Genomic DNA, 19,627 nt, shown 5'->3' with positions numbered 1-19,627 from the left:
TACACCTGGTGACATCGAATGAGACCGTTAAGGCTGGGGAATGAGGAACTACATTAACGAAGGGAGCGGGAGCTAAATCGATCATCTTATTCCCAAACCCTTCATTAATAAAGCAGAGGTCGGCCCTTTTCGTTTTTGAAGCTGTTGATCTGACGTAGAATCACGGTCTAGAAAGTTTAGAAAGATGTTGGAAGACGCCGAGAAGGAAGAATGCATAGGATACGGAAGTTGTTGCAGTTTGTAGCTGATTTATTCACAAATATCGGATGGCACGGAGAAGCGCGTGTTGGCTTTGAACACTCTTATTATGTCTTCAAAAACAGATAACTTTATTAGAAATTCAACAATAACTTCACTTGGGTTTTTGACTTAGACTTTATTGTCCATATGAGGAGATGTGTCCGTTCACTTTGATGGTTGCTTTCTACTGACTCGTCAGTTTATCGCTCGTCGATCAGCTGTGTGGATTCAGATCAATGTGGTGAAAAGAGAGGTGATGAGTAAGAAATGTTGCAAAAGTAGAAGTAAAGTTTTTTCTTCGTAAACATAGTTACCATGACAGAAGTGAAGTCACTACCGACAATTTCCGCGACGCATTTTGCCTAGGATAAATGAAGCTACCAGACAACGCCGCGTCGCGACCCAGGGCTTGTTTATGTTTATTTTCTTTTTTCTCTCCGACGTGCAATAGTGTGCGTTCCTTTGCGCCACCTTAGTAAAAATGTACTTCATTGGATTCAGAGTGCGACAAAATAAGATCACATTACCGCTGCTTTTGTTGTGACGTTATAATGGAAACTCAGGCATGTTGAAGTCGCCGATGATAAGAGTTACATCCTTGGGAGAGCAGATAGAGTTTACTTTGGAGAGGCAGCGCTAGAAAGACTCAGCTACAACCACGTCACTAGAACGATCAGGAGGCACGTCAACTACGCAGGGACTGTCTTCGATAAGCTTAGCCGGCAGTCTGGATTTGACAGCTAGTTAAACTCCGCTTCCAGTTGACTTCTTGCTATTTAGAGGGCTTCGATCGAAACGGAACACTGTATAATCTGGATTGATGCCATGTTTCGTGGCCATGTTTGAAGGCGATGTTTTCGTGGCAGTAACACGATGTGGCAAGGGGGTAATCAACCAAACAGGAATTAACCTCACCGACATTCTGGTAGTAAACGTTGATCGGATCAGATGTATCGAATGCAGAACATCGACTAACAATCACGTAAAATGCAAATTCCATCACGAGGAGAAGGAAAGTCGATATAAGCCTATTTGCCTAAAAGCGCAGGCTGGAGAATCCCTTTACCACAGATGAACTCAGGGCCGGGACGACTATTGTCGCTGACAGGATACAGCGCGACTGAGTCAAAGGGTTCAAGGATCTCCATAGTTCCTGATACGTTAGGTCCCGGTGCTGGAAGCTGTCTGTATGATTTAGCGAGTTTGATCTGTGATGAATCGAAAACTGGATACGCGAGGAAAATATTCTCATCGTGACGGGGTACTTCCCTGTGGGAGCGGTACGGAGAACCCCGTCGCCAACAACGAACTCAGGGCCGGGATGACTGAAGACGCAGGCGGGAAACAGCGCGACTGAATCGAAGGACTCAGGAGTCTCTGTAGTTCTTGATACGATGCGTCCCGGTGCTTGAGGCTCAGTGGATTCAGCGATATCCAGATGATTTTGCGGGTTTGATCTATTGCCAAGGCTCCATAGAATGTCACTGTGGGATAGGAGACTATCTATCTTGATCATTTACTAGTCGAGTCAAATAATTCTGGTAACCCAATTTGCCAGCTCCCGGATATCTCCACACATCGATATCTTGGTCTCTACGAATCTCCTTCGCTCTCATTCGAACTCGCGCTCTCTCGTCGGCCCGTTATCGCTACATTCGTGCTCATCCGACGCTCGTCAGACAAGTGCCAGCCAGAGTCAGCATCAGCATTGTCACTCGCAGCGATGCCACACATACCGATTTTCCGGTGTTTATTTATACCGATTTTTGAGCAAAATTTTGACCAAGAACCGGTATATACCGATTACCGATTTTGGGCAAAACATACCGCGGTTTCATACCGATTTGTAAGATTTTAACTCAAAATTCATTCCACTTTAACATTTCCACGCCAGGAAAAACGGGTTTACTTATAGTAAAACCACTGACCACACTGACTTGACTCTTAGAACAAAAATTCAACCATTTTCGGTCTAATTTTTTGTTGTCAGCTTTTGCAGGTTCGCAATACCGACGGCAGGTGGCGAACCTGAAAAATTTGACAAAAAATGCCCTGTAGGAAAAATGGTCCTGTTTAGCCCGATTTTATCGTAGAAATTGCGTGTTTTATTTTTAAAGTTGGGTGGCATTTCCTAACTGGGATAGCATTTCTTCAAATCGATCGATGTGCAGTCTGGAATCGACATTGCGTACTGTTGGAAAAATTATTTTTTTTTTGTTTTTTTTTCTGGAAAAATTATCCAGAAAACGAAATCGAGTGTCCAGTCAGTATGGTCAGTGGTAAAACTAGAAGTTTTTTAATCTTTTTCGGAAGAACACCTTCTTTTATAGAGCTCATCTCTCATTTATGTTCGCATAAAGTTCTTGAATTTTCATAAGACTAATGCGTGATTTTTCATAAAATAAAATAAGTTTTTTATTGGTTATACAAAAATTGAAACAACAACTCTCTCAACTTTCTGCAATCATTTCTTTTTCTAATCGCTAGAACTCATATCTAATACTAAAAGCTGAATTGGCCAGATTGGCGAAAATCCATCAAATACCTCGAACGTCAAAAAGCTATTGGATTTGTAAGTGCTCACTAAATTAAAATTTCCTGGTTCTATTATCTATTGCCTTATTGAATTTATCAAATTTACATCCCACTTGAGCCAAACATCAAAGTCTCAAGTTTTTACTTAATTTATATGTCTAACCAACGTGTAACCTGAAGGTGCTCGCCATGCCCCTATTTTTCTTATCAAACGGTAAAATATATTTCCATTCAGTTATGAGTACTGGAAAGAAATACTTATTTCGGATTTTCTGCTGAATTTTCATTTGTGATTTTTGCTTTTGTCAGCAAAAGCAGATAGTTTTAAAATTAAAAAAAAAATGTGCAAGTCCTAACAAACGTAAAGTTCTGTTAAATTTTTAAAACCGTCATTTTGTGTAAACTAGTGTTACCTAGAATAAAGTTACGGAGGAAATGCAATAATATATGCTAAAACACATTTAGTCAGCTAGTTTTGAACTAAAAATGAACATTCATAAGAGTTCTTAGACTTGCTGTTTATTGCAAGCTTCTATTTAAAGCAAAATACGTTAGGAAGTTGAAAATAAAATATCCCCCTCAAATACCGATTTTAATACCGATTTTTAGGATTAACATACCGATAAAAGATTTTTTTGGGGTTTCAAAATACCGATAGAAATGTGGCATCACAGGTCACTCGTCAGTCAGTCAGTCAGCATCGGATCGGATCAGTTGCCGGTGGGTGATTTCGTGTGGCTAACGAAGTTGAACGCACAGTCACTAATTACTCAGGTGGTTCGATTGGAATAACGAGTTAGCAGGGTAACGGTTTTGAAGCATTTTTTTAAGTACGTGAACTATATTGTAACCCTGTATACGGACTTCGACGAGGCTTTTGACAAATAACACCATAGTTTAGGGTTGCATTCCTACTAGCTAAAACGACACGGCTACATATGTACACTTTTTCTTCGATTTGCTCTCTTCAGTATTCGATATGACTTCTGGTGTTGCACAAGGTAGTCACTTTGGACCGCTTATACTCGTGCTTTTTATGAATGACAAAGGTACCTATCTCAACTCAGCAAAATTACTGCATATCGATGATTTGAAAAGACACAGAGCCATTGACTTGAAAGCGGTCTGCGTTGCGCTTCAAAAGGACATGAACAAATTACTGTAATGGTGTGTAACGCATGGTATGAAAGTGCATAAGTTTTTTCAGGACTCCAACATCAATTATATTTGATACTTGCTCAAGGACTCGACATAAATCATGGATCACTCAAAATCTAGACGCATTAAAAAGGGGCTATCTCGGAGCTATGTAAACGAAATAAAAATGTTTTGTACTTAAAATGTAGGGTTTTTATTGCACTTTAAAGGAAAAATAATAAAAAAATATTCCGATGTTTTTTTGATGAAATTTAGAATTTTTCGTCGAGTACCACTCATCATAGTTTGGACACCCTATTCACTGACCTCAGCGGCCATTTTGTTCCACAATCTCTTCATCTCTGTTCCATCCCGAGTCGTCCTACCATTCTTCTTCATCTTCTGCTTAACAATTGCCCAAAATTTATCGATTGGGCGGAATTGAGGGCAGTTGGGTGGGTTGATGTCCTTTTCGACAAAATCCACCCGTTGGCCCGATACCATTTTAGTACCTCTTTGCTGTAGTGGCAGCTTGACAAATCTGGCGAAAACTTTACTGGTCCTTTGTGAGATCTAATGTACGGAAAAAAACGTTTTTTAGGCACTCCTCCTTGTACATTTCGGAGTCCATGGTATTGTTTTTCACAAAAACCGGGGTTTTTCGTCCACAGCTGCAAATACCTTGCCAGATCAAACACTTTCTTGCCAACTTATCGGCAAAAACGAATTTGAACTTGGCGGGGACACCACCCCGACCAGTAGCTTTGTAAAATTTTTGGCCAGGAAGCCGCCCAAAATCCATCTTCAAGTACGTTTCGTCATCCATGAGGATGCATCCGTCGTACTTTGTTAGAACCTTGTTGTATACCTTCCGGGCCCGTCCTTGGGCTTCTACATTCTTCTTCAATGTTCGGTTTGGTTGCTTACTAGCCTGATAAGATCGTATTCCTACGCGCAGACGAATCATTCTGGCGGTGCACCGGTCGGCATTGAATTTATTGGCGATGTCATAGTCCGACTGCCCTGGGTTTACCATGATCGTTCTCAATACCTTCAAATGCAGTTTCCGATCCTTAATTCCACTATCACGCTTGGTATGAACCTGCCGATCGATAGTAAGCATCTCACGGAAACGTTTGAGAACTCTGCACACGGTCGATTAGACCATCTTTACAGATTTCGCGATTTTTGAACCCGGCCACGTCGGGTTTTTGACGTGGGTGTCCAAAATTAATTTTCGTCTCGAGGCTTCCATCACGTGTAACTTTTTTGGAACAAAACGAATCGTAATGAAATTTTCAGCACTGATAAAGGAAACATTTCCGAACAAAGTACCGTCAAAACATTCCAGATTCGACAACTAGGAGCGCTATGATATAATAAACAGTGCGTCCAGATTTTGGATGATCCATGCTTTAAGGTAGAGCACAGAAAATTATAGAAATTTTAAATTGACATACAAATTGTTAGTTAGTTGTTAATTTTTTTTTCATACAAACCTTAAAGTTAAAATTTACACATGTAAACGATACTTTAAAATTGTCTAAAATTAATCATGAAACTCGACCGAATCCAATGCTTCAGTACGCCGCCACGGAACCCTTATGGAAAAATACTTACACTGATATGATCCTTAATTTAACCTCATTCCTTTCCAATTTTAGATTTTTTTTTTACGAACATGTCGAGTCGCCGCGACTATTTCGGCTCCCCCCTTCCCTAACATAGCTGTAAAGATATGTTTCAAGAATACCACGGCACATAAAACTTTGTAGAGTAATTGGCCTTAAATATACTATTATTAATTAATAATAAATAACAAAATTAATCATGGAGCTTCTAAGACCTTAGGCCTTGAGAAGTTCAAAAACGACTTCAAACCGACTCAGTGTACTGATAAATTAAACATGTGTATGAGCCGAAGAAGAGTTTCTTAGAGGCATAAAATATGTATGGATGTCAGGAAGTTCTCAAAAGATTAGCTTTGGGGTCCGATAGACATTTACCCTTCCTGGTCCCAATTAGTGGAGCGAATCGCCTTTTGTTGCGAACCCCTCGTTCACAACGAACCTACCTTCCAAAAATATGCAATCCTAAATAGTATTACAAGGTTGGTAGCAAATGTCATTGACTAGCTCATTAAAGTTTCATGCGATCTCAAAGTGGTGAGTCATTCTAAGCAAATTTGCAAATGAAATTTAGCTCATTTACCCTTTTTTATATTTCTTTATTTACTAAAGTGTTTCTCATTAAACACCACAAATCAAAGTTGCTCTAGAGTTGAATAAGTAATAGTGATCTACGACCGAGGTAATAACTTAAAAACTTATCTTGTTATCGAACCACATTGTAGGTTAACCTTATCCTTTACACAGTTACAGCACCTATTTGTGAACCAAGATAAAATTGATAAAGGCACTAAACGTAAGTGATTAATTTAGTTAATTAATTTATATAAATCCCTACCTATTAACAAAATGAATAATCTGTCATTCTCATGCCGTAGAAACTTTTTAACCCTGCGGAAAATAAATCAAAGTGAGGTTAAAAAATTGGAATCGTCTTTCACTATAACACCTTTCATTTGAAACTTTTTATACTTTTTGACGAGAAAATCTTGCGATGAAGAAAGTGTGCCAGTTCAAAAACTGCTTGCATTGCAAAATTTGGTGGGACTACACTGCTTCACATCCTTAGAATTCCGACGAGACTGCATGCGACTTTTCTTTGCTTCTAAGAATGCAAGAGAATTAAACCTCGGTAATGGAATGTGTATATCTTGAAGGGAACTCTTCAGAGATTAAATTCAAAATGTCATAATTTTTATGTTGTTGCTTTCAGTTAAATGTTGTTACAACTTTTAAGCAATTTTCTGTTTTTTTATTCTTGTGTTAAATCATGTGCCTCGTTTACATCCAACCGACAATTAAATGATTTCAAATTCTGTCCACACCTTTGCAGGGACCACTTCAGCACCGCCCTATCGGCCCTGTACGCCAAGCTGCTAATCGTGCTGGGAATCGCATTTCCCATCACGGATGTCGTGTCGGACCAGGCCCCGGAGAACTTCTTCCAGGTGTTCTACCTGTACCTGTACCTGATGAGCATGGCCTTCGTTTGCTTCATCTACGTCACCCAGTATCGGCAGAGGACCCGGCTTCTCTCGTTGATGGAGCAGTACAGTAAGTTTTTTGGAATGGACTTTTTATAGACTGTTGTGGCTCGATTTTTTTTACTACCCTACTTACTTGTTATCAACTGCAATCCAATTTGCACTCGCATGTCTACGAATTCCAGCTAGAGCTCAGAAACGGTGCAATAAAGACATCGATGCCACCCGAAGACGCAACCAAAACAATAAAGTTTATTAGGCTTTTGACTGTTTATGCATATACTACACCGATAATCCGGATCAGCGTCACCGAAACGTGTCGCGTGCTTGAAATATCAAAGCTGTATAAAAGAAATTGATAAGATTGATTAGAATCGTAATTGCTAACCATTCAAATCGATTGGATGATGAAATTGCTTTGAGAGTAAAGTTTCGAAAAAAAAAAACAAATTTTTAACCGGAATTCTTAAAAATGCATTCGGTATCTTCAACATTTTACCTTTACGTTAATCCTTCTATTTCCAGATGATGGTGCCATCCCAGATACCCTTAAAGGATCCCACTCCAGATTTGGATCGTTCTATCTTAGGGTTGGAGCAATTGCTTTCGGCATCGGAAGTATGGTCTATTCTGGGCTAGAATTTGGACAGTATTTTGAATTAAAACGTAAGTTCTAAATTTTTGTGAATTTTAATTACAAAACATGAAAAACTATTATTTTTAACATTTTAAAATATAAAATTATCAATCGAACTTCCTTCCAATCCGCTTTTCTCATCACAAACGCACAGACGACGAACGCTGCCAGAATGTACTGATTGCCCTAATCCCGGCCGGCCGAATGACCCTCTGCATCCTGCAGATGCAGTTCATCTTCTTCAGCAGCGGCCAATTCCAGATGGACCGGCACAAGTTCGTGTCCCGCTTCGGGCTGATGCACATGCTGGCCACCAATCTGTGCGAATGGTTGTACGTGATCATCGAAGAGGCCAAGCACGAAATCGTGCACATCGCTCACGGGGGGCTGCACGGGATGATGCTGGACCGGGCAGGTAAATTATCAAACCCATCAATAAATTAATAATTTGATTTAGGGTTACATTTATCGGTAACAGACTGCTCAATTCATTTCTAAATACTCGGACGAATCTTTAACAAATGGATGTTTGAATTGTTACTTTCAAGCTAAATTTAAACTGTCACTAACAAAACTAATGTTAAAACTAGCATCCCTTAATATTACAAATTTACAGTGAAATTTCATTCAATGCAGTTGACATTTTTACGTTCAGTTACCCGGAAGGGTAAGACGTCATCGAGGACAAAAAAGACAAAAAAGACAAAAAAGACAAAAAAGACAAAAAAGACAAAAAAGACAAAAAAGACAAAAAAGACAAAAAAGACAAAAAAGACAAAAAAGACAAAAAAGACAAAAAAGACAAAAAAGACAAAAAAGACAAAAAAGACAAAAAAGACAAAAAAGACAAAAAAGACAAAAAAGACAAAAAAGACAAAAAAGACAAAAAAGACAAAAAAGACAAAAAAGACAAAAAAGACAAAAAAGACAAAAAAGACAAAAAAGACAAAAAAGACAAAAAAGACAAAAAAGACAAAAAAGACAAAAAAGACAAAAAAGACAAAAAAGACAAAAAAGACAAAAAAGACAAAAAAGACAAAAAAGACAAAAAAGACAAAAAAGACAAAAAAGACAAAAAAGACAAAAAAGACAAAAAAGACAAAAAAGACAAAAAAGACAAAAAAGACAAAAAAGACAAAAAAGACAAAAAAGACAAAAAAGACAAAAAAGACAAAAAAGACAAAAAAGACAAAAAAGACAAAAAAGACAAAAAAGACAAAAAAGACAAAAAAGACAAAAAAGACAAAAAAGACAAAAAAGACAAAAAAGACAAAAAAGACAAAAAAGACAAAAAAGACAAAAAAGACAAAAAAGACAAAAAAGACAAAAAAGACAAAAAAGACAAAAAAGACAAAAAAGACAAAAAAGACAAAAAAGACAAAAAAGACAAAAAAGGCAAAAAAGACAAAAAAGACAAAAAAGACAAAAAAGACAAAAAAAGACAAAAAAGACAAAAAAGACAAAAAAGACAAAAAAGACAAAAAAGACAAAAAAGACAAAAAAGACAAAAAAGACAAAAATGACAAAAAAGACAAAAAAGACAAAAAAGACAAAAAAGACAAAAAAGACAAAAAAGACAAAAAAGACAAAAAAGACAAAAAAGACAAAAAAGACAAAAAAGACAAAAAAGACAAAAAAGACAAACAAGACAAACAAGACAAAAAAGACAAAAAAGACAAAAAAGACAAAAAAGACAAAAAAGACAAAAAAGACAAAAAAGACAAAAAAGACAAAAAAGACAAAAAAGACAAAAAAGACAAAAAAGACAAAAAAGACAAAAAAGACAAAAAAGACAAAAAAGACAAAAAAGACAAAAAAGACAAAAAAGACAAAAAAGACAAAAAAGACAAAAAAGACAAAAAAGACAAAAAAGACAAAAAAGACAAAAAAGACAAAAAAGACAAAAAAGACAAAAAAAGACAAAAAAGACAAAAAAGACAAAAAAGACAAAAAAGACAAAAAAGACAAAAAAGACAAAAATGACAAAAATGACAAAAAAGACAAAAAAGACAAAAAAGACAAAAAAGACAAAAAAGACAAAAAAGACAAAAAAGACAAAAAAGACAAAAAAGACAAAAAAGACAAAAAAGACAAAAAAGACAAAAAAGACAAAAAAGACAAAAAAGACAAAAAAGACAAAAAAGACAAAAAAGACAAAAAAGACAAAAAAGACAAAAAAGACAAAAAAGACAAAAAAGACAAAAAAGACAAAAAAGACAAAAAAGACAAAAAAGACAAAAAAGACAAAAAAGACAAAAAAGACAAAAAAGACAAAAAAGACAAAAAAGACAAAAAAGACAAAAAAGACAAAAAAGACAAAAAAGACAAAAAAGACAAAAAAGACAAAAAAGACAAAAAAGACAAAAAAGACAAAAAAGACAAAAAAGACAAAAAAGACAAAAAAGACAAAAAAGACAAAAAAGACAAAAAAGACAAAAAAGACAAAAAAGACAAAAAAGACAAAAAAGACAAAAAAGACAAAAAAGACAAAAAAGACAAAAAAGACAAAAAAGACAAAAAAGACAAAAAAGACAAAAAAGACAAAAAAGACAAAAAAGACAAAAAAGACAAAAAAGACAAAAAAGACAAAAAAGACAAAAAAGACAAAAAAGACAAAAAAGACAAAAAAGACAAAAAAGACAAAAAAGACAAAAAAGACAAAAAAGACAAAAAAGACAAAAAAGACAAAAAAGACAAAAAAGACAAAAAAGACAAAAAAGACAAAAAAGACAAAAAAGACAAAAAAGACAAAAAAGACAAAAAAGACAAAAAAGACAAAAAAGACAAAAAAGACAAAAAAGACAAAAAAGACAAAAAAGACAAAAAAGACAAAAAAGACAAAAAAGACAAAAAAGACAAAAAAGACAAAAAAGACAAAAAAGACAAAAAAGACAAAAAAGACAAAAAAGACAAAAAAGACAAAAAAGACAAAAAAGACAAAAAAGACAAAAAAGACAAAAAAGACAAAAAAGACAAAAAAGACAAAAAAGACAAAAAAGACAAAAAAGACAAAAAAGACAAAAAAGACAAAAAAGACAAAAAAGACAAAAAAGACAAAAAAGACAAAAAAGACAAAAAAGACAAAAAAGACAAAAAAGACAAAAAAGACAAAAAAGACAAAAAAGACAAAAAAGACAAAAAAGACAAAAAAGACAAAAAAGACAAAAAAGACAAAAAAGACAAAAAAGACAAAAAAGACAAAAAAGACAAAAAAGACAAAAAAGACAAAAAAGACAAAAAAGACAAAAAAGACAAAAAAGACAAAAAAGACAAAAAAGACAAAAAAGACAAAAAAGACAAAAAAGACAAAAAAGACAAAAAAGACAAAAAAGACAAAAAAGACAAAAAAGACAAAAAAGACAAAAAAGACAAAAAAGACAAAAAAGACAAAAAAGACAAAAAAGACAAAAAAGACAAAAAAGACAAAAAAGACAAAAAAGACAAAAAAGACAAAAAAGACAAAAAAGACAAAAAAGACAAAAAAGACAAAAAAGACAAAAAAGACAAAAAAGACAAAAAAGACAAAAAAGACAAAAAAGACAAAAAAGACAAAAAAGACAAAAAAGACAAAAAAGACAAAAAAGACAAAAAAGACAAAAAAGACAAAAAAGACAAAAAAGACAAAAAAGACAAAAAAGACAAAAAAGACAAAAAAGACAAAAAAGACAAAAAAGACAAAAAAGACAAAAAAGACAAAAAAGACAAAAAAGACAAAAAAGACAAAAAAGACAAAAAAGACAAAAAAGACAAAAAAGACAAAAAAGACAAAAAAGACAAAAAAGACAAAAAAGACAAAAAAGACAAAAAAGACAAAAAAGACAAAAAAGACAAAAAAGACAAAAAAGACAAAAAAGACAAAAAAGACAAAAAAGACAAAAAAGACAAAAAAGACAAAAAAGACAAAAAAGACAAAAAAGACAAAAAAGACAAAAAAGACAAAAAAGACAAAAAAGACAAAAAAGACAAAAAAGACAAAAAAGACAAAAAAGACAAAAAAGACAAAAAAGACAAAAAAGACAAAAAAGACAAAAAAGACAAAAAAGACAAAAAAGACAAAAAAGACAAAAAAGACAAAAAAGACAAAAAAGACAAAAAAGACAAAAAAGACAAAAAAGACAAAAAAGACAAAAAAGACAAAAAAGACAAAAAAGACAAAAAAGACAAAAAAGACAAAAAAGACAAAAAAGACAAAAAAGACAAAAAAGACAAAAAAGACAAAAAAGACAAAAAAGACAAAAAAGACAAAAAAGACAAAAAAGACAAAAAAGACAAAAAAGACAAAAAAGACAAAAAAGACAAAAAAGACAAAAAAGACAAAAAAGACAAAAAAGACAAAAAAGACAAAAAAGACAAAAAAGACAAAAAAGACAAAAAAGACAAAAAAGACAAAAAAGACAAAAAAGACAAAAAAGACAAAAAAGACAAAAAAGACAAAAAAGACAAAAAAGACAAAAAAGACAAAAAAGACAAAAAAGACAAAAAAGACAAAAAAGACAAAAAAGACAAAAAAGACAAAAAAGACAAAAAAGACAAAAAAGACAAAAAAAAATTAAAAATTTATAGACTTGACAAAATTGCTACAGAATAAACCTTATTGACTTATTGAACTTTATTAAAAATGACCAAATTTTATAAATTGACAATAAGGCTGGAACAAATTTCAAATCCTTCTTTTGTCACTCGGAGTTGGAACATCTCGAGGGGGGGGGGGACAATAAAAAATAATGCGAAAAACAAATAAATTGGAATAAATTGCACGAAATCTTGTATGAAACAAAATTACAAATTATATCATTGCACAAAACCTACGAATCAAGTAATTTTTTAAATTCAATAAAATCAAACGGTGAAATAACTCTAATCTTCCTAAATTTAGTTTATTGGTCTTGTAATCTTTCTGATACTTGATTTTTTTTTACGAAATTTACATAAAATACTTCAAACTTTATTTATTTCCCCCTTCGGGTTTTTGGAAATTTCGAAGGGGGGGGGGGGGGTGATAAAAGAAGAAACTGATATTTGTTCCAGCCTAATTGACATTAATATCATTACCAAAAAAAACTCAAAATTTTGACAAACTGTCAAAAATAACAAAATTGAAAAAAACTTGCAATATTGAGAAAATTTTAACAAAGTGACATAATTTTTCAAATTGACAAAACTGATCAAATCTCCAAATTTGACTAAATTGACGAATTTGACCATATTTATTAAATTGACAAAATTCACAGAAAGGACAAAATATTCCAAATTGCCATTAATGACAAAGTCGACGTAAATTGAAAAAAACTGGCAAATTTTCAATAAATGACATAAGTCATCAAACTGAAAATATTGACGAAAATGGCAAAATAAATAAGATTTAGAAATTGTCAAAGTAACAAAATTTACTAAATTTGCGAAATTGACAAAATTGACCAAATTGAGCGGAATGCCAAAATTGGTAAAACTGACATAATTGTCCACATTGACAGAAATGGAAAAAATTTAATTGGCCAAACTGACAAAATTACTCATTCACAATATTACAAATTGAAAAAACTTGATAGAATTGACATTAAAAATTTTGTCAATCTTGTTAAAATTTTGTCAATATCTCCATCTCTTCCAGTTTGTTAAATTGGTGTAATTTTGAGTAATTTTTCAAATTTGCAACTCGCTTTTGTAAGTTATGTCATTTATGCCAACTTTTCGCTGTTGTCAATTTTGTGAAAATTGTCCTTTATTTAAATTGTTTATCATTTTTGTCATGAATGACAGATTTTTTAATTTTGTCCGTTGTAAATTTTGTGAACATTGTCATTTTTCTAAATTTTGTCAATTTTGTCCGTTGTGTCAATTTTGATAAATTTATCCTTTTTCCAATTTTACAAATTTGATCAATTTAGTCAATATCATTAATTTTGTCCTTTGAGTCCACAATGTCAAATTTGTCGATTTTGTCATATTTGCATATTTTATCAATTTTGTATTTTTTGACAATTTTGTCAATATTTGTCTTTTATGTAAATTTCGTTAATTTGGACAATTTTGTCATTTATGTCACTTTTGTCAATTTTGTGAATTACTCATTTATGTCAATTTTGTCATACATGTCTTTTTTGTAAAATTTTTCAGTATCATCTTCTTTGAGAATTTTATAAAAAAATTTCAATTATGTCAACTTCTTCAATCTTATAAAATGTTATAATTCTGTCAATTTTGTTAAAACACGCCAAAACTGTCAATTAAGAAAATTTTGACAACTTTGTTATTTTTGACTATTTTGTCATTTTATTCACTTTATTTAATTAATCATTTTGGTCATTTTCGTCTGAGTTGTTATTTTTCTCAATTTTGTCAATATTGACTAAACTTTTAGTTTTGGCATCAATTTTGATTTTGTCAATCTTGTGAATTTTGGCTTTATTGTCATTTAAGTGATTTTTTTTTTCCTTTTTGACAATTTGGTATATTTGGTAATTTTAGTCAATTTTGTCAATTTTATGAATTTTGGTCGTCTATGTTAATTTTTGTCAATTCATTTTCGTCAACGTTTTGTCAATTTTGCCATTTTTTTTTATAATTTGTCCGTGTTGTCTATTCAATCAATTTTGCAATTTTTGTCAATTTAGTTTTTTTTTTTGTCAACTTTGAAAATTTTCTCAATTTTGCAAATTTTGTCAATTTTATTTATTTTGTCAATTTTGCAAATTTAATCAATTTTATTAATTTAATCAACTTTAGCCATTCAGACAATTTGGTCAATATTGCAATTTTGGGAAATTTCGTCAATTTGGCATTTTTTGTAAATTTAGAAAAGCATTATCAAGAAATATCGTCTAAGGGAGGAAGACTTTTTGTATGTCGTTTTCTGTACCGTTTTTTTTTACTTTTCGGCAAAAAACCAGCAAATATTGAAAATATTTGTAATCGTTCAAATTTTAACTTTAGATGATCAGTTTTGTGTAGCGAGTCATGTAACTCAGTTGTTTAGGTGCTACATTTAAGTCTTCTGGGTTAAGTGCTGCAGATTCAAAAGTAAACATCGAAATCGAATACACCAGCTAGATTATCCAATACCAGTCTGTCAACTCTGTCGTAAATATAAACTTTGAACTATATATAAATGATGTTCGGTCCATGGGAACTACCCAGAATCTAAATCTGTTGTTTAAGCTTTTTTTTAAGAACAACTATCATTGATCAAACAATTATTAATTAACAGCTTCAAAAACTTCAACGAAATTTGAGCGACTTAAAACGCCTGAACATGCAAGAATTTGCCAGAGTCAAACAAAACCTAATTAAATAATTGTTTAAAGCAAAACAAATGCTCTTCAGCATCAAAAATGATTCATTGCAAATCTTTAAATAAGAAAATAAAATTTTGAACCTTCGCACTGGTCGGTAGATTGATGAGAGAAATTTGACGTTTGAATGATTTTTTTCTTTTTTTTATTCGATCTTCCTCCCCCAGTATCGTAGTGTGGTAAACAATCGTGAAAATTAATTCCACGATCAATCGACCTACTAAATCGTTTTTCGAAGGGTTACCTTGTCGCCATGTCAATCACCTGATTAAATATTTTTTTTCTGTAAGAAAAACAGTAAGAAAACAACAACATCCGAATAATCGTATTGCACAGGTTGTTCGATACGAACGAAAGCTTGTAAAGGGGTAATGAAAAAGGAACGAAAAAACAAGCCTGAGAGCTTATTCGAACGATGCACACCATCTCAACTTCTCTCGTTCCTTTCTCAGGAAGGAATTTGTCACATTTTCCTTCCTGCCTTCTCATGCCGAAGTTGAGATAGTGGGCATCGTCCGTGTTATTTTATGTCGTTTTCCCCATCTCAGAGCCATTTCTACTTGCGAGTATAGCGTTGGGCGAAGTAGGTATTGATCTTACAATCGCTATCGTAGCATACGATGTAAGAATCAAGTTCCTAGCATTGATAAAATGAAATTCGGGGCCGTACCCCTTGGTACAATGTGCCTTATGAGTTTTATGAAAAGGGGCTTCAGCTCCAATTTTTAAACTGGTTCGGCCGAAAGATGAACTGGTAAAACCAAAGAAGAAATTGATGAAAATTTCAAAATTAAAAATTTTGACAATTTATGTCAATTTTGTTATTTATTTCGCTTTTTTTATTTTTTTTAAAATTAAATCTTATTCGCGACAGTTCTGGAAATTCGTCTTCGATTCACGAAATCAAGGCAGTCATCGAAGATCTAAACCCTACTAAATCATCTGGTCCTGATGGAATACCGAACACGTTGATCAAAGCTTGTTGCAGCGAATTGGTGCGACCTTTGATGTTATTGTTTAATTCATCGCTACGTGCAGGATTATTTCCATCCGTTTGGAAGCTATCACGAGTGACTCCAATTCATAAAAAAAGATCGAGACATTTGGCAGAGAATAACAGAGAAGTGTCTATACTCTCAGAATTACCAAAGTTTTTCGAAAAGCTAATTTATCAACGGCTATATTCTATAATCGCACACAGGATTTCACCTTGCCAACACGGTTTCTTCAAGAAACGGTCAGTGGCAACTTATCTGTGCGAGTTCACTACCCGTGTATTGGATTAGATGTTTAAGGGATATCAAGTGAACTGCATTTACACTGACATGTCAAAAGCCTTTGACGTAGCAAGAATCGATGAAATCTTGGAAACGTCTTCAAAAATAGGTATCGGAGGAAATATTCTTAGTTGGATAAAGATCTACCTAATGAACAGACGACAATTCGTATCGGTCAATTCAATTAGTTTGGAACCATATAAAGTGCCTTCAGGAGTACCTCAAGGTAATCACTTGGGGCCCCTCCTCTTCATTCTATTGATGAACAGCTTACCAGAAGTGCTTTCGGACGCATTCGTGCCGACGATGTAAAATTATTCACGCCCGTTGAAAGAATAAATGATAACGAAAAACTTCAACGTGACTTGAATGCGTTTACAGATTTTACGATCAGAACAAAACTGCAACTGAACGGCTCAAAATGCGCAGTCATATCATTTACGAGGAGCTCTAACCCGATCCAGCATACTTACTCTCTAGGCGGAGAAGACATAAGCAGAGTTTTTAGCGTACAAGATTTGAGCGTTAAAATGGATTCCGGATTGACTTTCATGGACCACATAAATAGCCTAGTATCAGACAGACTTGCACTTTTTGGAGTGGTGTGGCGGTTTGCTGGAGAACTGGAAGACTCCTACACAATAAAAAGCCTGTACGTTAGCATGGTAAGATCGAAATTCGACATTGCGAGCATAGTTTGGAGACCAATGTACCGTGTGCATATAAATCGATTGGAAGCTGTCCTGAAACGATCCGTGAAATTCGCAGTTAGGAATCTTGGTTGGGCAGACTACATGCCAGAGTATGAAAATCTGTGTCACTTGTTGGATCTGGATTTGTTAGAGAACCGGCACCGCATCAACATTTTTTTTCTTTTAAAAAATAGATCGTGGATTCGATCTTTTTGAGTTCTCGATTGACGGCTAATTCCAGTACCTTGACTCTATATAGACGTTACGCTCTTGAAAATCGAAGAACAAATTACAGTCGCAACGAGCCAGCATTTCGATTTATGAGAGAAGTTCACAGCATTAATAATATTAAAGGTTTATATAAACTCCAGTGTTCAAACAGTGAAAAATCAGTATGTGTTATATTTAAGGAGGCAACTATATATAGGATAATTTTTAAGATATCGGGATGACGGGCTCTGCCCATATATCCATCAATTAATCAATTGTCTGGATCAGTGAAAAATCGGCCTTTCGACTTTGCTTCTTCTAGACAATAATTCGGTGAGGGATAAATGGTCTTGTACGGCAAAAAGTTTTCTCATAAAACGCTCTTGGCTCATTTTAAATACCTATCATGCTTCCTAATCTAATCTATTCGTCTATAATTTTCATCACTTCTATTGTTCTATTTGATGTTCTTCCTATTAAAATTTAGTAATTCACCGAAATGCCATTAATCATTCCTTTAAAACCATCACATTTCATGCAAACATTAAATTCTTTTGAAAGGATTTTTTTTTATTTTATTGCCATTTTTTATCTACTAAAAAGTCCCAGATCATCCTTTTGAATGCTTTGGTTGCGCTTTTTTAGTATGTATATCGATTTCATTGCTAATATTGGCATTGTTACTCAATAAAAACTTCTTCAATATAGTGGTGATAATTCTTTATAACATTCAGTTTCTCTTTTTAAAAGATAAAAGTTTACAACATCTTTTAACGAATCTATCTCCCCGTTCTAAGTCCCTTGCTACCAGATGCTCACGCTCCGAAACGAAGCTGTCTAATTGATTGGAAATTGCTCTCCGCAAATGCATGACAAAACGGTCGCTCAATCAATCGTTCTTTTCATTCTCGTTGCAGCAAACGACGACCCGACGAAGAACGGCACCAGCGATGAAGCCATGCACCACCGCCATTTGGTCAAACGGGAAATGGTCTCGCCGGCCGTGCCCGGATTCGAGTGCCATCGGTCCAACATTATGGGGTCATTGGTTCAGAATGCGGCACCCTTTTTGTTTCCGTGTACGATTGAATACTCGCTGATTTGTGCCGTCATCCTGTACGAAATGTGGAAGAAGCTGCGGCACGCGAATCGCCGGGGCAGCACCGCGCGGAAGGGTTCCCGGAAGAGCCTGACCGGCAAAAGTGCCAATCTGCTGTCGATTGATTGCTCCAGTGCCCAGCGGGGAATGTTCGGTGGCGTCCTGGTCATCGTGTTGACCATCATCGTGCTAATTATGTACTTTGTGCTGCATAAAGAACAGAACTACCAACATGTGGCCACAATGGAGGTTACGATTAGCGAAATAGTTCTGTACGGCATCACGACGGCAGCCGTCGTCTATGCCATGTTTGTGATGCGCGATCTGAAGTTCTCGCAGAAGAAGGGCGACGCTGGAATGTCATTGGATTGCACCTTGCTGGTGTTGGCACAGGTCGGCATCTACATCTACGGCATGTTCAGCATGATTGGGACGTTCTTCTCGATCGGCATCTCCGAGTACGCCACTTCGTATTCCTTGATCGCCGAGCTGCTATCGATCGTGCAAACATCGGTTCAAACGTTGTTCACGCTGAACTCGTGGTGGCGCCGCTGCAAGGGTGCCAAACAGAATCGGGCAAAACCCGGGCGGGAAGTCATAACCTTCCTTCTGGTAGCCAACATGTCGATCTGGTTCGTTAATACCCTGATCAAGACCAATGCCAGCTTCCGACCGTCGTTGATGTCCTTCTATGGAGTGTGGGCCTGGACTATCATTACCCACGTGTCGATGCCACTGGCCATCTTCTATCGGTTCCATTCGACCATTTGTCTGTTCGAAGTTTGGAAGAATACCTACAAAGTACGCTATGATCACTGATGGGATCGGAGGAGTGTCAGTGATACCGCCTCATTATTATATCTGATAAGAAACCTTTGTGATAGAGATAAAAAAAAACTAGATTAAGCGAATGATGTAAGTCGAATAATTAAAACTGAGTACCTACGTAATAAAAAATGTTCAGTACAGTTCTTCAAAAAATTCAACATTTTTTTTATTTTATCTGGACTTGAGAATCAAACTTTTATATTACCATTTCAGTTGCATTCCAATTTTTTAAAACGACGTCAATTATGACAACATTCATTTCCTACCAAATGCGGAGGTGAAATGTGTAGCTGGTATGTTGCTAGTTTCTGGTGTTGTCTTCCTAAGCTCATTGATATTCTGATATGTTTTGTGAGCCTTATAGGTAGTGAGCCTACTTGGTTGAATAATTCTTGAATCAAAGCAATCAAAAGATTCCCTTTTATTCAACCACGGTATAACAACAGTTCAGATACCGGTAGGGTAGGGGTAGGGTGTTCCTTATAAAGGGCGAACACGAAATTATTGCGACCCATTCAACAGGGCATATTTTTTTACCATTGGGTAAAATTGAACCAAATTTTGCACA

General features: G+C 34.5%; 1 protein-coding gene across 2 annotated transcripts in view; it reads left to right on the top strand.

The window, feature by feature from the left end:
- The window catches only part of LOC129738766 (proton channel OtopLc-like), a 32,527-nt gene extending 13,356 nt beyond the window's left edge, over positions 1–19,171 (top strand). For both annotated transcript variants that reach the window (XM_055730044.1, XM_055730045.1), the window contains exons 3-6: positions 6,874–7,094; positions 7,550–7,690; positions 7,816–8,076; positions 18,050–19,171. In XM_055730044.1, the coding sequence (XP_055586019.1) occupies positions 6,874–7,094; positions 7,550–7,690; positions 7,816–8,076; positions 18,050–19,050 (1,624 nt within the window). In that variant the 3' untranslated portion in view covers positions 19,051–19,171. The remainder of the gene's footprint in view (positions 1–6,873; positions 7,095–7,549; positions 7,691–7,815; positions 8,077–18,049) is intronic.
- Positions 19,172–19,627: the final 456 nt, after the last annotated feature.

This window comes from Uranotaenia lowii, chromosome 1 (genome assembly GCF_029784155.1).
Source record: "Uranotaenia lowii strain MFRU-FL chromosome 1, ASM2978415v1, whole genome shotgun sequence".
Classification (NCBI taxonomy): domain Eukaryota; kingdom Metazoa; phylum Arthropoda; class Insecta; order Diptera; family Culicidae; genus Uranotaenia; species Uranotaenia lowii.
This window is presented reverse-complemented; position numbering and strand designations above follow the sequence as displayed.